This window comes from Rhinolophus sinicus, chromosome 13, assembly GCF_057876585.1.
Source record: "Rhinolophus sinicus isolate RSI-liver-muscle chromosome 13, RSI-T2T, whole genome shotgun sequence".
Lineage (NCBI taxonomy): Eukaryota > Metazoa > Chordata > Mammalia > Chiroptera > Rhinolophidae > Rhinolophus > Rhinolophus sinicus.
The window spans coordinates 59,444,001-59,463,058 of record NC_142513.1 but is presented as its reverse complement, the minus strand read 5'-3'; the positions used below and the strand labels follow the sequence as shown (position 1 = coordinate 59,463,058).

The 19,058-nt window shown below is 51.8% G+C and overlaps 1 protein-coding gene across 2 annotated transcripts; it reads right to left on the bottom strand.

Moving 5' to 3' along the window:
• Positions 1 to 1,960: 1,960 nt before the first annotated feature.
• Positions 1,961 to 18,075, bottom strand: VPS33B (VPS33B late endosome and lysosome associated). Of its 2 annotated transcripts, none has more exons than XM_019718050.3 (23): positions 17,650 to 18,075; positions 14,869 to 14,949; positions 14,445 to 14,506; positions 13,379 to 13,428; positions 13,161 to 13,228; positions 10,337 to 10,382; positions 9,286 to 9,380; positions 8,898 to 9,002; positions 8,320 to 8,416; positions 8,033 to 8,110; positions 7,754 to 7,827; positions 7,386 to 7,472; positions 7,107 to 7,197; positions 6,843 to 6,917; positions 6,542 to 6,606; positions 6,365 to 6,419; positions 5,005 to 5,051; positions 4,324 to 4,456; positions 3,688 to 3,761; positions 3,084 to 3,185; positions 2,831 to 2,906; positions 2,605 to 2,721; positions 1,961 to 2,326 (listed from the first exon to the last, which is right to left on the bottom strand). In XM_019718050.3, exons 1-23 carry the CDS (start codon positions 17,743 to 17,745, stop codon positions 2,247 to 2,249), a joined length of 1,854 nt encoding a protein of 617 aa, XP_019573609.2. In that variant the 5' UTR covers positions 17,746 to 18,075; the 3' UTR covers positions 1,961 to 2,246. The 2 variants fall into 2 exon arrangements, with proteins under 2 accessions (XP_019573609.2, XP_019573610.2); XM_019718051.3 differs by having other exon boundaries at positions 16,927 to 18,055.
• Between the last annotated feature and the right edge of the window lie 983 nt (positions 18,076 to 19,058).

Below are 19,058 nucleotides of genomic sequence, written 5' to 3'. Positions count from 1 at the left end.
ATGTCTTCATACATAAATCTTTGTATCTTGCATTATTTTCTTGCAGTTGACTCCTACAAGTGTAATTAATTACCGAATGCTAGAGAGGTTTGTTTATTAATTTGCCCCCACCAAGGAAGCCTCACTGGCAGGGTACCTGCCTCTTACCCTCAGCCGCGCTGACTGCTACTTTCCTTTTAAGTCTCTGCTAATTTCCTGGCAAAAAGTGGCATTTCCTTGTTTAATTTATTTGCTTCACTACAATTGAAATTGCACATTTTCCCCTGGGTACTGGACAACTGTCATTTCTGGGAAATCCTTTTCATTGGCTTTCCATGAAGGAAAAGTAAACCTTCAGGACCATGTTTTTCTCACTTTCAGAAGAATTTCATTAGTGTCTTCAAAATATTTTTTTGTCAGCAGCATGCCAAATGTTCACCTGGCTGATACAGTGGCACCACTTTTTAAATTTACTGGTACTCTTGGTTGATGACCTTGAGAGTTTTTCAGAAAGGTTCAAAAATGTGTGATCCTCAGACATGTCCCCAGGGCCAGTATGATAAGTATCCAGAGATAAGACAATTTTGCTATCATTTCTCTTACACGAGTTCTGAAGCTAACTAGGAAGATACGTATGTATTCAGAGCATATACTCAGCGTTTGAAACACTGTGTAGTGTACATAAGCGCAGGACCCTTTTACAGGGTCATATTACATTTCTATTAGACAGCACTGTTCTGGAATGTAAGTGCAATTCACTGCCACTGTTTATTCCCTTGGCCATACCATCCTTTTCTGACTGCCACACGTTCTTTCTAAACTAACAGCCCTGTCAGCTGTGCCTTTGATCTTGCACACTAGCTTGTCGTAGCCTGTCAAAAATCTAGCTGGATACTTGAGGTGTGCATTTTCCTTGGCATGTGCACTATACAGCACCATCATTCTATGGAAAGAATACTTTTGATGATTCAACACCACAGGTTTGGATCTTTCTTTTCATAAGTGGCAGCACTGGGGAACAGATCAGCAGAGCAACTGGGCCAGTCTTCCAAAAACCCAGGCAAAAACCCGTAAGTACCTCTACCATGGGGATGGTCAGGGGATGAACCAGAAGCATTTAAAAGTGATGGGTCGAGGACAGGACCAGCGGAGTGCAGGGGAATAAAAAGAAAAACATCTGGGGTCAAGGATATGATTCCTTACACAAACAAAACGTGGGTAGACGAGAATGTTAAGGAGAGGAACAGACTTAGGGATGCAAAGTGGGGACAGGAGGTTCGGTTTGGGAGCTTATTTTAGACACGGAGTTTGAAGTGCCTGTGGAACGACCAGGCTGGAGATACTAGTGTGAGGCGCAACGCTCACATGGAGCCTGAGCTCTGGAAGTGGATGACGACAAAGGACAGAGAGAGATGTCAACAGACGGGTAGGAGAGAGGAGAAATCGAGATGGAAGTATGACCTAGGAGACTGTAGGAGGATGAAAACGCATCAAGGGAGCTGAGGACGAGAATTTCAAGAAGGAAAGGGTGGTTGTCAGATCAAGTCAGAAAAGGGCGGCCGAGACCACTGACAGATGCCGCTATAGTTCACAATGTTTAACGGGAAGGGAGAGGAAGGCCACCAGAACCAGCAATGAAGACGGCACTGGGGAAGTGTGTGCGGCACCGTTTGCCGATGCCCGAAACTGCCCTAACAGGGCACACAATCTTTCACTCGGTAATAAACCAAAGGCTTAAAACGAAGGTGCCTCCTTAAGTTAAAACAAAAAACACTTTTGTTTTTCCAAGTGTAATGAGTTGCAGGATTTAGAACTGGGAGGTGTTTACTGACCATCTACCTAACCCTCCCCCTCGTTTTACGGTTCCGGAAACTCCAGCACAGGGCAAGTGCCAAGGGAGACCCAGACCAGGCCGAGAAGACATGAGGCCCCCTGTGCGTCACAAATACAGATGGAAGTGCTGGTCCGGAACTAAACGTACTACATTTGAGAGTAGAGGCTTTATTTACAATAACACTCAAACAGGATTTTGCAAAAGCTCTTTCTCCTCCCATTAGCTTCCCAGCCTGGGCTGTACTTCATAAACAAAAAAGAGAGATGTCCCGGGAGCAGGAAGTGAACGCTCCTCAGATGTGTTCTCCAGCCCCAAACAAGGCCCGGGCTCCCCAGCGCTTAGCAGGGTGGGTGGTGGACACTGTGCGGCTGGGAGCCCAGCTCCTGCCTCCCTTTGGGGAACGTGTGGAGGCTTCAGACTGGCAGGGAAAACTTCAGGCTTTCACCTCACTCATCGCCTCCATGAGGCGAGCACTGTTTGTGATCGCTGTCGTCAGAAAAATGAACCTGTACCCTGAGGAGCCAAAAGTAGCCACATATGCCACGACCAGCAGATCACCGGCCCCCAACACCAGCCATGCCCTACGGAGCCCCTCCAGGTCCGCAGCCCCGGCTGGGCCAGAGCAGCCGGCTACAGACAGCCCGTCAGTGCCATGCTCAGGGCATGGCGTGCCTCGCCGGGCGGAACGGGGCTCCACGCTCGTCAGCCCACAGCAAGTGAAGCCGTCCTGAGCACGGCCCTGGGACCCCGATCCCACAGAGGCCTGCCGTCACCTCTCTGTTCCCGCTTACCTTTCTCTCTGCCCAGAAAGCGCAAGGCTGAGATCTCCGAGAACGTGCAGCCGCCCAGGAACACCACCAGGATGAGGCGCAGGGACTCGCTGGACGCCTTGTCCTCCTTGGTCAGGCCTGTGCAGGTCGGGGGTAGGGGGGGCTCATCACTGGCACCTCGCCCCGGGCCAGCCGCCCGCCCCGCCGCCCGCCGTCCGCCCCGCCGCCCGCCGCCCAAGCCGCGCACCTGCGAACGCCAGCTCGCTGCAGTTGAGCAGCCGCACCACCTCGTCCAGGCCCTGCCAGCTCCTCCGCTCCAGCACCTGGGGAGGCATGAATGCCAGTCTCAGGGCTAAGACAGGACCAGACTTGGGAAAGGAAGGTTGCAGCAGCCCAGCTGTCACGCTGTTTGCTAGTTACAAGAGCAGCTAAAAGTTGGGACAGACCAGGGACTAAAGGAACATGAAAACATAAATGGGAGCGGGAGTCACTGTGGTCACCTGCTCGATGACACGGCAGCTGAGGGGCACGTAAGCACCACTGAAGACGTACGCCATGTCGCGGGGGACCTTCAGGTCGTACTCGCCATCCACACGTGGGATCTAAAGGGCAAAGGGGACCACATGAGGCACGGGACAGCTCCCCACTCTTTTACAGGGTCAGGGAAAAGTGGCAGGTCCCCAAGGATGAGTCTTACTTCATCTAAACCAGCAATAGCCCTGAAACAAAAAACAGAATCCATCACCGAAGATTCAAGCTTCTGCTCAGTACCCGCCGATTCTCGTGAATGAGTCCCCAGCTCCCTGTGAGGGGTTGGAGGGAGGGGTGCCCCTCTGCTGACCCCTCAATGACATAGGACACGTCTGTCACTGAAGCAGCACTCAGCCGATTGTCCGGCACTGGTGGTAGGTAGGTGCCTACTACGTGTTTATTCACCGAATGAATCTGTGTGTCTTGTCTCCTTATTAAATTAAGCTGATGCTATCAGGGTACCAAACGATCGGATCTTTATAAAATCAAAACAACAGAAAGGTCTCTGGGGACTCAGAGTACGCCACAAGAACTGAGCCTGCAGCCTCCCCTGTCTGTCCCTGCTCCACATACCAAATTCAGCTTCTTGCTGATGGCACGAAAATTGCTCCTCTTGGCCAGAGAGCTGAAGGCATCAGTGATCTTTCCTGGGGAAGAAATCGGTGCTGGGTTTCATCTAAAGTCTGTGGGTTCATGACACTGCCACAGGCAGTGCCATTCAGGAAATGACAGGACCTGTCACATCTCTGAGCCGTTCATCCCCCAGTCCCTGCAACTAATGAAGACATTCAGCACCTTCTCCCCACCCTGTCCTTCTCCTCCTACAGGGTGCCAGCTCCCTACTAAATGCCGTCTGCAGGGCAACCCCAGTTTACTGGTTAAGTGTATGGGTCTTGGAGTCAAACCAACCTGGGTTCTAATGGGACTTGCTGAGGGCCCTTAGACAAGTCATTTAACCTTTCTAAGCCTCAGTTTCCTCCTCTGTAAGATAGGGATAAAACTAGCCTTTGTGAGGATTAAATGAGAAACGATATCTAAAGACCTTAGCACGTGGTGTATTCAATAAATGGAAATGCTTCCTACTAGCAGAAATAGTAGTAATGCAGTCATAGAAAGGAATCACGTTCTCCTTCCCATTCTCTCTCTCCCAGGGTGCCCTGCCGGTTGGAGAAGGGTGCGGGGAAGAGGTTACCTGCGCGCCCTGCTCACCTGCAGCCTTGTCCGTCACCAGCTTGCTCACTTTACTCTCCACAGCCGTGAGAGTCTCCCCAGGGGCCTGCTCTGTTAGGAGCCCCGCTCGCCGCAGGTTGGAGAAGGTCAGCAGGTGCTCAGGGCCATAGCTCTGAAGAAAATGCAACCCAGCTCTTCACTAAGCATCTACCAAGGATCTAGCACTGGTGACACGGAGGGGAAGGGGGAAGGCTTACGCAGCCTGTGCCCTGAAGAGCTCACATTGTTTGGGTGAAAGATTTTCTTACCAGAAATAACTACATACCAAACCCAGAAGAATAAAGGCAACGCAAAACCATTAAAGCTCAGAGGAAGCAATTGATAGAAGGACGATGGGGAGGCTTCACAGAGGAGAGAAGCCTAGAGAATGACCTGGAAGGAAGCTTATTAATGCCGCACAAGGGCCTACAGTGAGGGAGAGTCCCGGAGGGAGAACTCAGTACCTGGTGCACCCACTGTGAGAATCGGGAGTGGGAGAAACAGGCAGTGGCAAGGGGCCCTGAGTGCCGACTGTCCCTACACCCCCTAAGAGGGAGGCCCGAAGGAAACGGGATAGGGACGGGGACGGGAAAGGGGCCGTGTCCTCTTCTGCCTCTTTCAAAAATGTCCAGTGACCTCCCTCCACCAAGTGCCCTCAAGAAGACATTCTCCTGGCCTCACCTGTAGATACTGTGTTTTCAGGGATCGGTAATCCTTGGGGATCAAACCTGAGGGTAAGGAAGATACGACAGGTTCATGAACCAGCTGAGGTTTCCTAAAATATACAGCCCAACCCACCAACCAACAAACCACCCGTCTCCCCCCAAAAACAAACCTCAAACAGAAGGAAGGATTCGGTAAATGATGTTAACCGTGCACCCTATACAGCTGATTCTAAATGGACTCTTCAATTTAAGTTGGATTATTGAAAGACAAAGCCTGGATCTGAGAGTTCCAAGGAACAGCCCTGACACTGGGTGCAGAGGGACCTGGAACGAATGCTCAGCGTGGTGGGGATGGGGGCAGGACATGGCAGGAGGAAAGGAAGGGACTTCCCGTGCACTTCTTCTGGGCTGTGGGCCTGTTCTACTGGGAACTGCCTTACAGCTACTGAGGAGTAGTTAGAGTGTTTACAGGATCCAAAGTACAGTCTCAGGTGTTTTCCTCCATTGAGGTAAGAATACAGGAAACTTAGAACAAGCAAACCCCTTCTCTAGGTAGAGAGCAACCTTAAAGAATTTTCACCAACTAAAGAAGACTTCAGTAGCAAAATAAGTTGCCATTAAAGGCTGCAGAATCTGGGCTTTTGGAAATGTTTATGAAATTGGTTGGCTGCCCCTTGTTCCTAGACTGAGCTATGAAACCTTGTTGAGGGTAGGAGGCCAGACGGATGAAAGAGAGATGTACCGCTCTGTCCTATGCCTCCGTAGTCCTAAAATGTGACAGGCCTTATTCTGGGGGGCCCGGATGTGGTCCTGCTTAGGCTGGGGACACTCAATTATCCTGGGGATGTTTCCCTCAAAACAAAAATTGCTTTAATTTTATAGGGGAAAGAATCCACAAAATGACAGGAAAAGATTCTGCCTGCTATGATATTTATCTGTGTCATTCAAAATCATTTCTTCTGGGGCCGGCCCAGTGGCTCAGGCGGTTAGAGCTCCATGCTCCTAACTCCGAAGGCTGTTGGTTCAATTCCCACATGGGCCAGTGGGCTCTCAACCACAAGGTTGCCAGTTCAATCCCTCGAGTCCCGCAAGGGATGGTGGGCAGTGCCCCCTGCAACTAGCAACGGGCAACTGGACCTGGAGCTGAGCTGCGCCCTCCACAACTAAGTCTGAAAGGACAACTTGAAGCTGAACAGCACCATCCACAACTAAGATTGAAAGGACAACAACTTGACTTGGAAAAAAGTCCTGGAAGTACAGACTGTTCCCCAATAAAGTCCTGTTCCCCTTCCCAAATAAAATCTTAAAAAAAAAAATCATTTCTTGTATCCCTAAGGTATAATTTTCAATCGGCATCTTTGGTCCCTGGGGCTCACCATTCTCGGTGATGGACAAAAGGCACATGAGGCGAAGGCTTTCTATGGGTGACACCTACACAGGAAGAAAGAGTTGAGAATCCAACTTTCCTAAGACACGTTCTTCCCTCCTCTACCTTCCGCTGGAGGCGGAGCCCACCGCTCAAGGCCCCTCCCACAGCCCCACCACCTGCTCACCTGCCGGTCAATGTGCTCTTCAATGTAGCTGGTGCTTTCCCGGATGTTGAAGCCCTCTAACAGCGCTGTGGGTAATCAGAGGGCAGCCTGTCACTGGGAGGGCGGGCAGCTCAGGCTCTGCCACCTATGCTAACGGGCATGCGTCTCCCCAACTCCTCCTCCATCCTGGGGTGGCTTAAGGGACCCCAGGACTTCTAACAGGAAGCAGCGTCCCACAGAGCCAGCGAGCATCTTTTCAGGGTGGGGTGGGGCTGGGAGCAGGGAGGCAGCAGAAGGAGCCGGGCACGGCCACTGCGGTCACCATGCTCGGTTTTGATGAGCTCCTGGAAGTCCTGCTTGGTTTTCTTCTTCATGATGGATTCACAGGCCCCAATATCTGCGGAGAGGACGAAAAGCCAGCTGACATACTCCTGCTTCTAGAGGATACTCCTCTGTTGTCCAGAAGAATAGAAACCTCAAGGCCAAAGGCAGAAGCACTTCCTCCCACTTTAGAGCAAATGTGAGCGTAATCTGTCTGCTGTCCGGGGCAGCGCTCCCGCCGTGATCCCCTCGCACTGAGACCTACGCAGACTCAGCAGGCGGTGCTCCTGCTTCAGGCCCTTGAGCTCCTGGGAGACGAAGTTCTTCATCTGCTTGATGTCCATGCCTCTGCGGCGCTGTGGGGAGGGCGCCTCAGGTCACCGCGGCCGCCCTCAGACACGGGGCACCACTGCCCTCCCTCGGTTCCCACCAACCGCAGACAAAAGACAAGGAGCCTGTCGTGGAGCAGAGGGGTCACCGAGGGGCAGCAGCCTGGGGAAGCCACTGAGGAAAGAGAACAGAGGACCCCGGCCTGGAGCCTCACGTCATACTGGGCCTGCAAGTTCCGGGCCTTCTGGCTCAAGAAGCCAAAGACATTGGAGAAGTGCTCGTTGCGGATCTCGCTAAACACCTGCGAGGGAGCAAGACAGGAACCACTTACTGAACAGAACCGACCTTGTTCCTTCCCCCTCATTAGTGTCACGATGGCACAGGGAGGGTGCCCAGCTGTTGCAACAAAAGCACGAAGAAAGCTGAGCTGGTATCAAACAGCAGATGTCAAATGCCTGCTGTGTGCTCTGGGGTACGCTCTGAACTGGCGGGGCCCCCTCTCTGCCGTGGCCTCAGCCTCCCCACCCAGAGCTGGTGCCCACAGCCCCTGGGGAAATGCCCAGCGAGCGCCCCCACCCTCACCTTATCCTCAGCGTTAAGCAGCAGCTTCAGGCTCCTGTCAGAGGACGTGACCTCGGGGCCAAAGTCGACACTCCCTTGGAGAGCAGAGGGGACAGCTATGAGGAGCTGGGACGAGGCCTTCCTTCTCCTACCCTTCCCGGAACTGCCGGTAACCGTCCTCCCGACTATTCGGGAGCCGGCAGCTCCCTCAGGCCTGGGTGTCCCCCAGCAGCCCCGCCCCATGCGGGAGGCCCCAGGAGCCCCTCAGGACCACCTCCCTCCTGCCAGGACGCCACTTACCACACTTGATGCGGAAGGTGTCATCTACCAGGCCCTCGTAAACCACCTGGGAGCAAAGTGCCGTCACAAAGTCCATGTCTGAAACCAAGATCCCCGACTGTGAGGGGCCCCCCGACCCCGCCTTTGACCCCATTTGCTCGGTATCAGCTCGAGTGCCTTCCCCAGGGCACTAGGCCCAGGCTCCCGATCAACGCTGGCATTCCCAGCCCAATGTGAGGGCCTAACGGGGCCCTGTTTCCCACATGCCATGGCTCCCACAGCCCAGAGGAGCGCCGAGCGCAGGTTACCTCTGTCCAGGAGAAAGATGTGTCCAATTTCAGGCCTTCGGCCCTTGGCTTCGCCATCCTCCTCTTCCTCCAGCTTCCTCCACAATTCATGTGACATCTGCCAGCGACCAAGAAATTCTTTCTGTTCTTTTTCCCAAATTTTTAATTTTGTTTTATTTTAGTTAAACTTTTCTATTTTGAGATTACAGATTCATACGCAGTTGTAAGAAACACAAGACATTCTCGATCTCGCGTCCTCCAGGTCCCGCCTGGAGCCCCACACCTACCGAAACAGGCAAGCCCCTTCCCTGTGACACCTCCCTGACCCCAAGACGGGAGCCAAGTAGTAACATTACCTGTCCTGTTCCCCTCTGTTCGTATCCCTCCCTGCCCCTCCCCATAGCAAAGACAAAAAGAGATGTAGGAAACTGCCCAGGAGGCCTGGCTGCCTTTCTGCCAGCCGCACAAGCTCTCTTCTCTGAGCCGCCATCAAGGCAAGGTGAAGCATACAGCTCATGTCACAGATGGCCCGGGACAATCCTCAGCGGGCAGAGAACCGGGGGCTGCGGCTGTCAGGACCACAGGACGCCAGCGCTCACCTTGGCACACCTGCCAATGCCGTAGCAGTTAGGAAAGGGCCCATAGAGAGTGCTGAGAAGGTGCAAGGCCTGGGCCACAGTGTTGATCCAGCGCTGATCTCCTTCCTGCAAGGGCCACAAACACAAGGGTCGACCCGACAGACCCATCTGAAAAGCAGCTAGCCCTAGAGCCCTGGAGCAGGAAGGCAGGGTGTGGGGGACACTTGAAAGATCATTTCCACTGACCCCCAAAGCAGTCCCACGGACACATCAGCAGCATTCAATCTCCCCGTCACTATCACGCATAATCAGAGAGAGCTTGGAGGAAGGTACGTCGATATGGCCAGCCCACCGGATCCCATGTTTGTCCCCATCTATTGATGCCAAGACCCAAGGGCCCCGCATTTACCAGGAAGTAGTCCCTGAAAAATTCTGGCAGTTCCATGCTCAGCAGATCCACGTCGAGAGGCAGCAAAGAGAAGGCCCACTCGTCACAGCTCACATCTGCGGGTACAGAGAGCATCAGCGGCCCTGCAAAGCACGTGGCTCCACACGGAACAGAAGGCCCGCCAGTCATGCGAAAACACCTGAGCGTCTGCCGCACGCCAAGTACTGCACTGAGTGCGGACACTCACGGATGAGTAAGACAGAGCCTGTGCCCTGAAGGGCTCAGTCTGGTAATGAAAGGAGACAGGTACAGGACAGGCTGTCACACAATGTGACGGGGTGTGTTCGCATTTGCGTGCTGACCAAAAGCGCTGAGGAAACACTCATTCCTGACTTGACAAATACTGATGGAAAGCTGCAGGCGCGCAAGCACTGGCTAAGCGCTGGGGACATTCTTACAGCCTCGTGGGAGAGCTAGGCCACATGGATTTCAGCACAGTTGTGCTCCAAAGAGGTGAAACAGCAGCCCGTGAGCACAAACATTCAGGGATCAAACCTCATCTAGGGGTGGGGAAAGGCTTCCCTAAAGAAGTGACATTTCGGCTTAGAATCTGAGTAAGAATTGGGTAGGCAAGAAGGTGTAGGGTGGGGAATGTTCTAGGCAACAGGACCAGCACGTGAAGTCCCCACCGATGGAGGGAAGCGAGTCAGGAGAAAGGGGCGGGCCCCCAGGGAGGGGCCCGAAGAAGGAAGGTGTGGGAAGCCATGGGGAAGAATCTGGGCCTTCTCCTGAGCCACTGCAGAATTCTCTGCAGGGATTGCTGTGGTCAGGCTGGTGCTGCCTGGGGAACACACAGCGGGGGGCACAATCCCCCCTTGTGGGCGTCTTAGAAGGTAAGGGGAGAAACACGTGACGATCTCCATCTGTAAGCCCTCACATCCCCTCAGTATCCCACTCATTCCCACGCTCAGGCCAACAGGAATGAGACAGGGAAAGGAGAGGGCGGGGGAATGACAGTTATTTCCTTCTTCCTCATGTTCTCCCCCTTTCACTCACATTCATCTCCTCTCACCTCCATAGATCCCCTCTTCCTCAAGCACCATCTCACAGGCATAAAACTGAAAGAGGAAAGCAGCTGATTAGTCAACACCTCGTCTCTGTTCTTTCCCTGCCCGTGGAATTCCTCCCCAGTCGCTAATGAGGACGATACTTATTGAACCCAGTAGGAGAACCCAGACTCTTAGATCTAGAAAGGAGTCATTAGCCCAACACTTCATTCCCCTTTCAGCCATTTCATTTCATTTATTTGCTTTTTTTCTCCCTGAGAGGTGGGACAAGCTTTACACAGAAGGTACTTCGGCTGTCACACGGAAGGGTGAGTCCTCCACGCAGAGAAGGGAGGGCGTGAGCGCGCTACAGAGGTGGGAGGTAAGGAGCAGTGGTGGGGAGAGGCGTCCTGGTGGGACATGTCCTCAGGACCCCTGGAGACACTGAGGGATCTGGAGATACAGCCTTGGGGGTCAGTGGCACATAAGCTGCAGGTAAAGTGGGTGGTTTGTTCAAGAGAAAAGAACACAGGAGAACAGAGCTCAGGACAGAACTCTAGGGGACACCAAAAATAGAGGGGTGCACAGTGTGAGACCTGGCGGAGGAGACCGAGAAAGAACAGAGGCAGGAATAGGAGAAAATGGCAGCTCTGCAAGCAGGGGCGGTCAGAGTCTCAAGGAAGAATGAGCAACAGTGTCAAGTGCCAGAGCCGTCACGTAGGACGTGCATGAACCAGACATCACTGCATTTGACGACAGACTCTTAGGGGACTACATTTAAAGATGACGGTGGAGGTGAACCAACAGAGGCGGTGGCAGCAGGTAATTCTCCACAAAAGTCTGGCCACAAAAAAAGGGAGAGCCCCTGACAGAGAGGAGATGGCAGAGGGAGAATTGTTTAGAAGGGACAGACACGGTCACTCACAGAAGAGAAAGGTTCTGCCTGATGAAGCAAGAGAATGGGGAAGAAATGCAGGGACGGGGCCATGAACACGGTGCGCCAGCTGCACTTAGATGGGAAAAGACCACTGTCTCCTCCTGCTCTGAGACAAGTGGGAAAAGGAGGAAAAATTTGGCCGTAATGAGGAAGGCAGAAGGCACTCCATCTGACAATGATGGTGACAATAATGACAATGGACGTCTATCAAGCATTTTACATGACTAACCATGATCGTTACTGTTCTTAGGACTAAATCTCTTAATCCCTATAACTCCGTGAGGTGTGGAAGACGAATGCTGCGTGCTCCTTATTTTCCTGTTACACCACAGTCCTATGCTTCCCTCACTCATCTCTGAAGGCCACAGGCCTACCCTTTACGCTAACGAATGGAATTCCAGAGCCCAGTTTGAAAACTGCCAATTTTCATAATTAACAAAGGGAGTCTCAGCAAGAGATTTCCTGTGACATAAAATGAGGTCAAAGAACTTAATTAGATAGGACGTAGATGATGGAGAAAATTCATGAAAATATCAATTTTAGTTTTCTGTGTAATATGGGGGTTTGTAGGGTTATTTGAAACTGTTACCACCTGTTTTAGTCATTGTTTAAACACATCTGTCCTCGGAAGTATAATTTGGGGGGAAAAAAGGTTTTGTGAGACTCCAAAAACTAGAAATTATTGTCATAGTTCCTCTAATAACATCCAAAAGTAACCTGTAATTCTGACAGCGTATCTTATTCAGTAATTCCTTGCCCTGGTGATGTTACATGTGACACATCTGTATTCCTCAACAGGATGAACAGCTGGAAGACTGTGCTATCAATCTTCAAACAGTCTTTAAAGGAAGCTCCCTGGCTCCTCACTCCTTTTTCATGAGAAGATAACAATATAAGCCTAGGATTCCACTAGAAACTGAAAGTCACCTTATTTAATTAAAATTTTAATTTAATTTTAATTTTAATTTAAATTAAAAGAGCTAAGCTGAGTACCATTATCAACTCCATTTTATAGATGAGAAAACTGAGACACAGAGCAGTTAAGTAACTTAGCCAAGACCACACAGGCAATCAGTACGAAAGCAAGGATTCACACTTTGGCTCCAGTGTCTTTAGTCTTCTATTTTCTCTAGAGTTTTCTTGGGAAAATTGAAAAGGAACAAATCCCTAGCCGCTCAGCGTTGATTTCTACCTGCTCTAGGTGTGGCATGTACTGCTGGGTACTGCTTTACCGGCCCATGCGGGCAGTGTGAAAACCTGAAAACCTGGTAGAGCTTTCCTTCCAGTCGGTGAGCTCCAGGACATACCTACGATGCACCGATGTGGGGGCCAGAGGGGCGCCTCATGGAATCAAGAAACGCAGTTACGCTGACAGATCGCCAAACACTCACTGTAATCATAGAGATAAAGACGGGAGGAACCTGGCCTGGCTCTGCTAACTCACTGTGTGACCTGGGCTTCAGTGCCCTCAGGTGCTCAAGCTGGGGTGGAGTAACATGCTCTCTGAGGTTCTTTTCCTGTGTAAGAAAAGGCTGAGCGTGGGGCAATGATTTACTGTATTTATCATCAAACGGCTCTAGAAGAAAGTCAGTGAACGTCCCCGACATCGTGTACCATTACTATGCAGGAACCTGTGTTAGAAAGCAGACGTGGCAGGTTCTACTTCAAAAGTGTCAATCTTTGCATTTACAGAAATCTGTAGAGGCCACTTCCCATAGTTCCACAATCTATATTTGGGGCAGTTTGGTGACACAGCCTCTGCTACACAATCAGGTCTACGTTAATGAGACAGTGACAGGGATTTGTTGAGACACACCTAAGGCTTTGAGGGAGGTCCCGCTGTTGGCCTCTTGCCCCTCGCAGTTCTCGGTCCTGTTCTACCCTATCCCACTGCCACCAGGATCCAAACTCACCTTCTGAGGGCTGAAGATCACTTTGTATTTGCGAGTTCGGCCGGCCAGTTTGTCAGCATTGACAAGATCTACAGACAGAAGGAGTGCAGCCCAGAAAGGCGGGGCCGTCCGTTAGACGAGGAGCGAGGAAGCAGACGCCCGCTCCTCGTGGTGTGGCCAAGGCCTTAGCTCCTGCCCCCTCCCAGGGCTTACAGACACGTCCCCCACGGCACACTCACTGGCAATGTACCGCATATTCTTGATGCGGGGTCTGACCAAGAAGCACAATCTATGGGAGAGAAAGGAAAAGAAAAATGAATTAAAAACCCTCAGTGAAGAAAAACCATGAAGTTGGCGATAGCAGCTTAGCAGAAACTGAGATAATGCCAGCTCTTTCACCACCGGCTCTTCGCGACAGGCCTGCAGTTCTCGTCCCAGCCACCGTGGCCTTCCACGTGCTGCCCACAGAAGACCCCTCAGGACAGCAGGCACACCATGCTGGGCTGGGAACACTTACTGGCCCTAGGGCGGACCCGGGAGTGGTGGCTCTCAAATAATTCACAAACTGTTAGCCAAAAGAAGCTGCACATATGGGTGGTGTATGCTATCAATCAGGTGTTAAAAACAATACAAGAAAGTATGTTTTTCGAACAGAGGTTCATGGATGTGTTCTCCGTGTATCCAGGAGTTTTTCCTCCAAGAAAGGGTACACATTACTTAAGGTTGAGAAATAGTAAAAATAAAAACAAACACTAGACAACAGGCAGTATGTGACTGTGCCAAGTAAACAGGATAAATCCTAAACAGCCTGGAAATCCAGAGGAGAAAATCACCCTGGACTGGAAGAGCACCAGAGAGCTCCGTGGAGGCGGTGGGGCTGGGCTCTAAGGCTGGGTACTTTATACAGGAGCGCAGAGGACAGGAGACAATTTCAGGATGAGTGAATGGACCAGCCAAAAGGGTGAAGGCACGCATGCGTACGTGAAAGCGCGTGTCACGCTCGGTCAGTAAGGGAAGCCTTGGAGGTGCTTGAGAAGAGCACAGTGAAAATATTTCTGAGAGCTTCACCCCGCTGGTTAGAGGTGGCGGACTGGATTAGGGAGAGAACGGGACACGGGCCGAACTGCAGAAAGGGTGACCGGTTAGGGGGCTCGAGTATAACCCAGGCATGAAACTATAAAAGTGTGGGGAGGAGAACCGTGTCACAAACACCTTGGTGTCAGATTTCTGCCAAGGACAGATCAAGGGCAAACGTGCAGGGCCCTCCTCCAGCTCGGAGCCGAGCCGGACTCTCCAGACACTCACTGTTCACTGGAGCTCAGGGCTGGCTTGTTCTCCACCTTGTACAGCTTGTCCACTTCATGTTGCTGCCGAGAGAACCCAACAGGACAAGAGACACAGAGCGCTTGGAAAAAACCCAAAGCGTGATGCAAAGGCAGGGACTTCTGGGAGGGCTCCTATTTGTGCTAATTCTGGGAATCAAACTGCCTCCCTGCCAACCATCCCACTGAACCCTCCGCAAACTGTCGACAGAAACAGCAAAAGTAAAGCAATTTGATACCAACGCAGACCACAGTAGCAGCCCCCCTTTGCGCACCCACCCAATCCAGCTCCCCACTCCTTCCCCCACAAGGGTAGCCACGCCTTAGTAAGTTGTACTGTGCAGCAAAAGAAAAACTGCCCAATGAGGAAAGGGGCGCCTGGGTCCGCCTGGGAAAGGGGCAGGTACCTTCAGGATGGAGACATTGGCGATTCGATCCAACGGGCTCATGAGATCTGCCTCGATGAACAAGTCCTTTTTCCCAGGAAGCTGAAGGAGACACAGAAATTTGGTCACGCATAGGTCACACAAGCTCCCTCGGCTGACAGCTCACGTAGCCATCTCTCTCACAGACGCAGTCTCTGAGGTGGAAGGGCGCCAGACCTCATCGATGCCAGCTCCTTATTTGTTGTCAGTATTATGTCCAGTTGACATTTCTCTACACAGTCACCTATTTTGTCTTCTTCCCATTTTCTGTACCAGTGGCTATTTCACCTTCGTTCTAAGTTCTAGTCCGTGTCACTCAGCCCTCCTGCTCGCCTGTGACCTCATCCTGCATCGTTGCCCTCTTCTCCACCGTCTGCCCCGCTATATCTCCCAGTCACCCTGCTCTCCTGAGGAACAAAGCCAAACTCCCCCTTGCGTCCTGCAGCCCCTCACCCATTGCTAAGTCTCTTTTTAAGTAGCATTTTCCTTCTGGTTGCAAAACTAACCTACGTTCAATACAGAACACGTAGCCCAGGACAGTCCTCACCTGTCACCCAGCCACTCCCCACCCCAGGTCCCTGTCATCTGACTCCCCGTCATTACTCCTGGCACTGCTCTCTCACCTGGCCAGAGGAAGGAGAGGTCACTCTGAGTGGCAGGGAGAGGGAATTCATTGCACGTTTCCTCTCAACTAGGCCTTGACAAGTGGGGAGGGTGCTGTCAGTGACATAGTAAAAGGGCAATCCAGCCGAAGCCGGGGAAGGAGAACAGGCTGAACGGGAAGAACAGAACAAGCAATTCACTTTGGCTGATGCATAAGGTACATATGGGGCAGTGGTTCTCAGCCAGGGATGGTTTGGCCCCAGAGGACACCTGGCAATGTCTGGAGACACATTTGATTGTCCAACTTGGGGCGGGGGGTGCCACTGGCATCCAGCGGGTAGAGCTTAGGGATGCAGCTAAAGACACTACAGTGCACAGGAGACCCCACAACAAAGAGCTAATCAGCCCTTACTTAATGTCAATAGCACCAAGGCTGAGAACTCTTGATGGAGGGGAATGGTGGAAAATAAGGCCAGAATTGGAACATGAAGGGTGGGCCCCAAATGCCCGGTTAGAGAGTTTGGAGCTGATCCGCTATGGAACAGGGCAGAAAGCTTTTCTGCACTGCAGCACCCTACCAGCTGGGAATTCCAGTGGGATGAATCTGAGATCTGTGGGTACAATGATTAGAGACATGAGAAACTAGAGACAGAGTCCACCTATGTGGTTAATGCCACAGCTCAAGCGGCCCAAGAATATGACGGTGAATGATGACCTAATGGAGGCTGGCGGCAGTGTGAACAAAAGCAGGTTATTTTACAAATACATGGAGGGGCCGACCCGGTGGCTCAGGCGGTTGGAGCTCCATGCTCCTAACTCCAAAAGCTGCCGGTTCGATTCCTACAAGGGCCAGTGGGCTCTCAACCACAAGGTTGCCAGTTCGATTCCGGCAAGGGATGGTGGGCTGCGCCCCCTGCAACTGGCAACGGCAACTGGACCTGGAGCTGAGCTGCACCCTCCACAACTAAGACTGAAAGAACAACTTGAAGCTGAACAGCACCCTCCACAACTAAGATTGAAAGGACAACAACTTGACTTGGAAAAAAGTCCTGGAAGTACACACTGTTCCCCAACAAAGTCCTGTTCCCCTTCCCCATAAAAATCTTTAAAAATAAAATACAAGAGTTAACATTTAAAAAAAAAAGTTTATTAAGTGAATGTTAGGTGCCTGACTCTAAGCTAGGCACTCACTGGGTATACAGTGTTACACAAAACAGACACGTACCCTATCCACGCGGACCTTCCAATCTAGTAGGGAATGTGGACATTAAACACATAACTATAGACGTAATCAATTACCATTATAGCAGCAGCAGCATTTTCTTATTAACCCAAGTCAAAAATCTTAAACTCAGCTTTGCTCCTCCCTCAATCTTCAAAACCAATCAATAAGTCTGTGAGTCTTCTTCCGCCATGACTTAAAAATCCATCCCTTACCTCCATGTCCCGTGTCACTAATCTTGTGTGGGCCTTTATTCCTTCAGTCTATGGTCTCCTAACTGGTCTTCTGGTTCCCCTTTACCCCCCTCCACACATGGCCATTAGCATCATCTTCAAGTGTTGCTTGCTTCACGCCACCAACGGGGGAAATTCTTCAGTAGCTGCCCATTGTGTCACTGCTGGTCATTCTCCTCCCTGGTTTCTCAGCTGTGCTCCTACCAGTCCATCTGCCCCGAACACGCTCTCCCATCTCCAAGGCAAATATGCTTCTTCTTGACATTCCAGCTCCTTCAAACGCCTACATCACTCCCGCTAGAAATGATTGCGGATTCTGAACGCTTCGGGCACCCTGTCATTCCTTGACCACATGACACCGTGTGTGGCCATTGGCTTCATACAGCTCCTACTGGAGTAAGATCCCCGATGACCAAGACGTCTTCACCAACTTTCCATCCCCAGCGATGCCTGGCACTAGTGGTGTCTTCCTGTGTGTGTGTGTGGGGGGGGGGGGGGGGAGTTACTGCCATTAACTAACTCTCTGGCCAGGTCCCGGGCAGCGAGCTCTTGCTGGCCTCTGGTTTTCCTCACTGAGTGCTTTCTTTTGCACCTGCCACAGAAGCGCCAAGAACAAGACCAAGGGGTCTCAGCGAGGAGGACGCAGGCGTCCAGGGAGCGCTACACTGTGGTGTGGTCAAGGCCCCAGACGCGGCGGGCACTGACCTGCTCCAGAAGATAGATGAGCTGGTCTCGGGCCAGCCTCTTGAGCATGGAGAAGTCGGGCAGCTCCGGGGCGTCCGGCCGGTGGGGAAAAGCCATGGCAGCGGTCACCTGCACGGCGGGGTGGAAGAAGGCGGCCGCCCTCCGCTAGGAGAAGCCTGGTGGCTCTCCTTCAGGCCTGGGCACGGACTTCGAAAGAGCCCCCAAGGCGGCCCTCACTCCAGCTGCGCAGGAGGAATGAATGGCCACCTCCCGGCCAGACCGCCGCAGCCTCGGGCGACCCTCGTCTCAGACCTGTCGCCACCGTATCCCGACCGGCCCTTCCTGCTCCAGTCCGCGGGTCAGCAGGATTTTGGTCCACACCCGCAGACTTCGCGCTGCAGGGAGAACCCCGCCTCCTGCCGGGAGAACCAACTTCCTGGACCTCCCGGAAGTCCCGTTCGCTCGACCGGCGCTTGGCCTAATGGGAAGAGGACGGCGTCCTGGAAGGGACATGTGAAGATGAGAGAACGCGTCAACGCCCCAGTCTCATCTCTGGCTACAGGGGAGTGGTCCTGTGATAAAACTAATGTTTAAGGGCACACCCAATTCTCCTAACCCACTCAAGGAAGGGTTGGGCACTTGCTCGATTTTCAGAACATCATACAATGGGCAACCCAACTGGGAGTCTGAAAGGCGTTGATCATTGGGGATCTTGGCTGTCAATCAAGCCTACTGTCAAATTGAGCGGCGCGCTACATCTCGGGCTTCTGATCTGCAGGAAAGACTCCTTAAGCATGGGAGGTGGGATTGGGGTCGGGGGGAGAAGAGGTGCAAGTTGGCATCCAATGGGTGCTAAGTCCCGGCGGCTGTGACCTTTGGATACCGGAGTTTTGACTCATTAATGCCCTTCTTGGGAAAATGGATTGACTGGGGCATATTTATACAATAAAAATAACTGAATAAATGCGAGAAGTCAGACACGAGAGTGGCATCTATATGATGTTATTTATGTAAGGTTCTAGGACAGGAAAAACTATGTTGAAAAAATTTCAGGAAAGTGATTGACTTTGGGGATGAGAACTGCCTGGGAAGACAAATTAGGGAATTTTCAGGGGTATGGTAATTGTTATCTACCTGATTAGGGGGAAAAGAAAAAGAACTTACGAGAGCCATTACAAGGGATAGATGCGGCTGGCAATACCTGAACTCACTAATCAATGGTAACATCACATCATGTCCTGACAAGAGGCTTAAGTAGAGCATCCCTTGCTAAAAATTTAACCTGAGCCTCACGATCTAACTCCAAGTTCATAGGAAATAGCGCGGTGGGAACATCTTAAAAGACACCATAAGTATGAAATCAACCGTGTCCAAAATGCAGGAAATTATATGGGACAAGTAACCTGTCAAATGGTGAGGGGAATAAAGTG

What these genes read in the sequence shown, in the direction of transcription:
- VPS33B (XM_019718050.3), bottom strand. Translation starts at nt 17,745, where the DNA reads ATGGCTTTTCCCCACCGGCCGGACGCCCCGGAGCTGCCCGACTTCTCC. An exon ending in CATCTTTCTCCTGGACAGAG is followed by an intron (nt 8,111 to 8,319) that starts GTAACCTGCGCT and finishes TCTTGGTTTCAG; the next exon opens with ACATGGACTTTGTGACGGCA. An exon ending in TGCTTAACGCTGAGGATAAG is followed by an intron (nt 7,473 to 7,753) that starts GTGAGGGTGGGG and finishes GCTCCCTCGCAG; the next exon opens with GTGTTTAGCGAGATCCGCAA.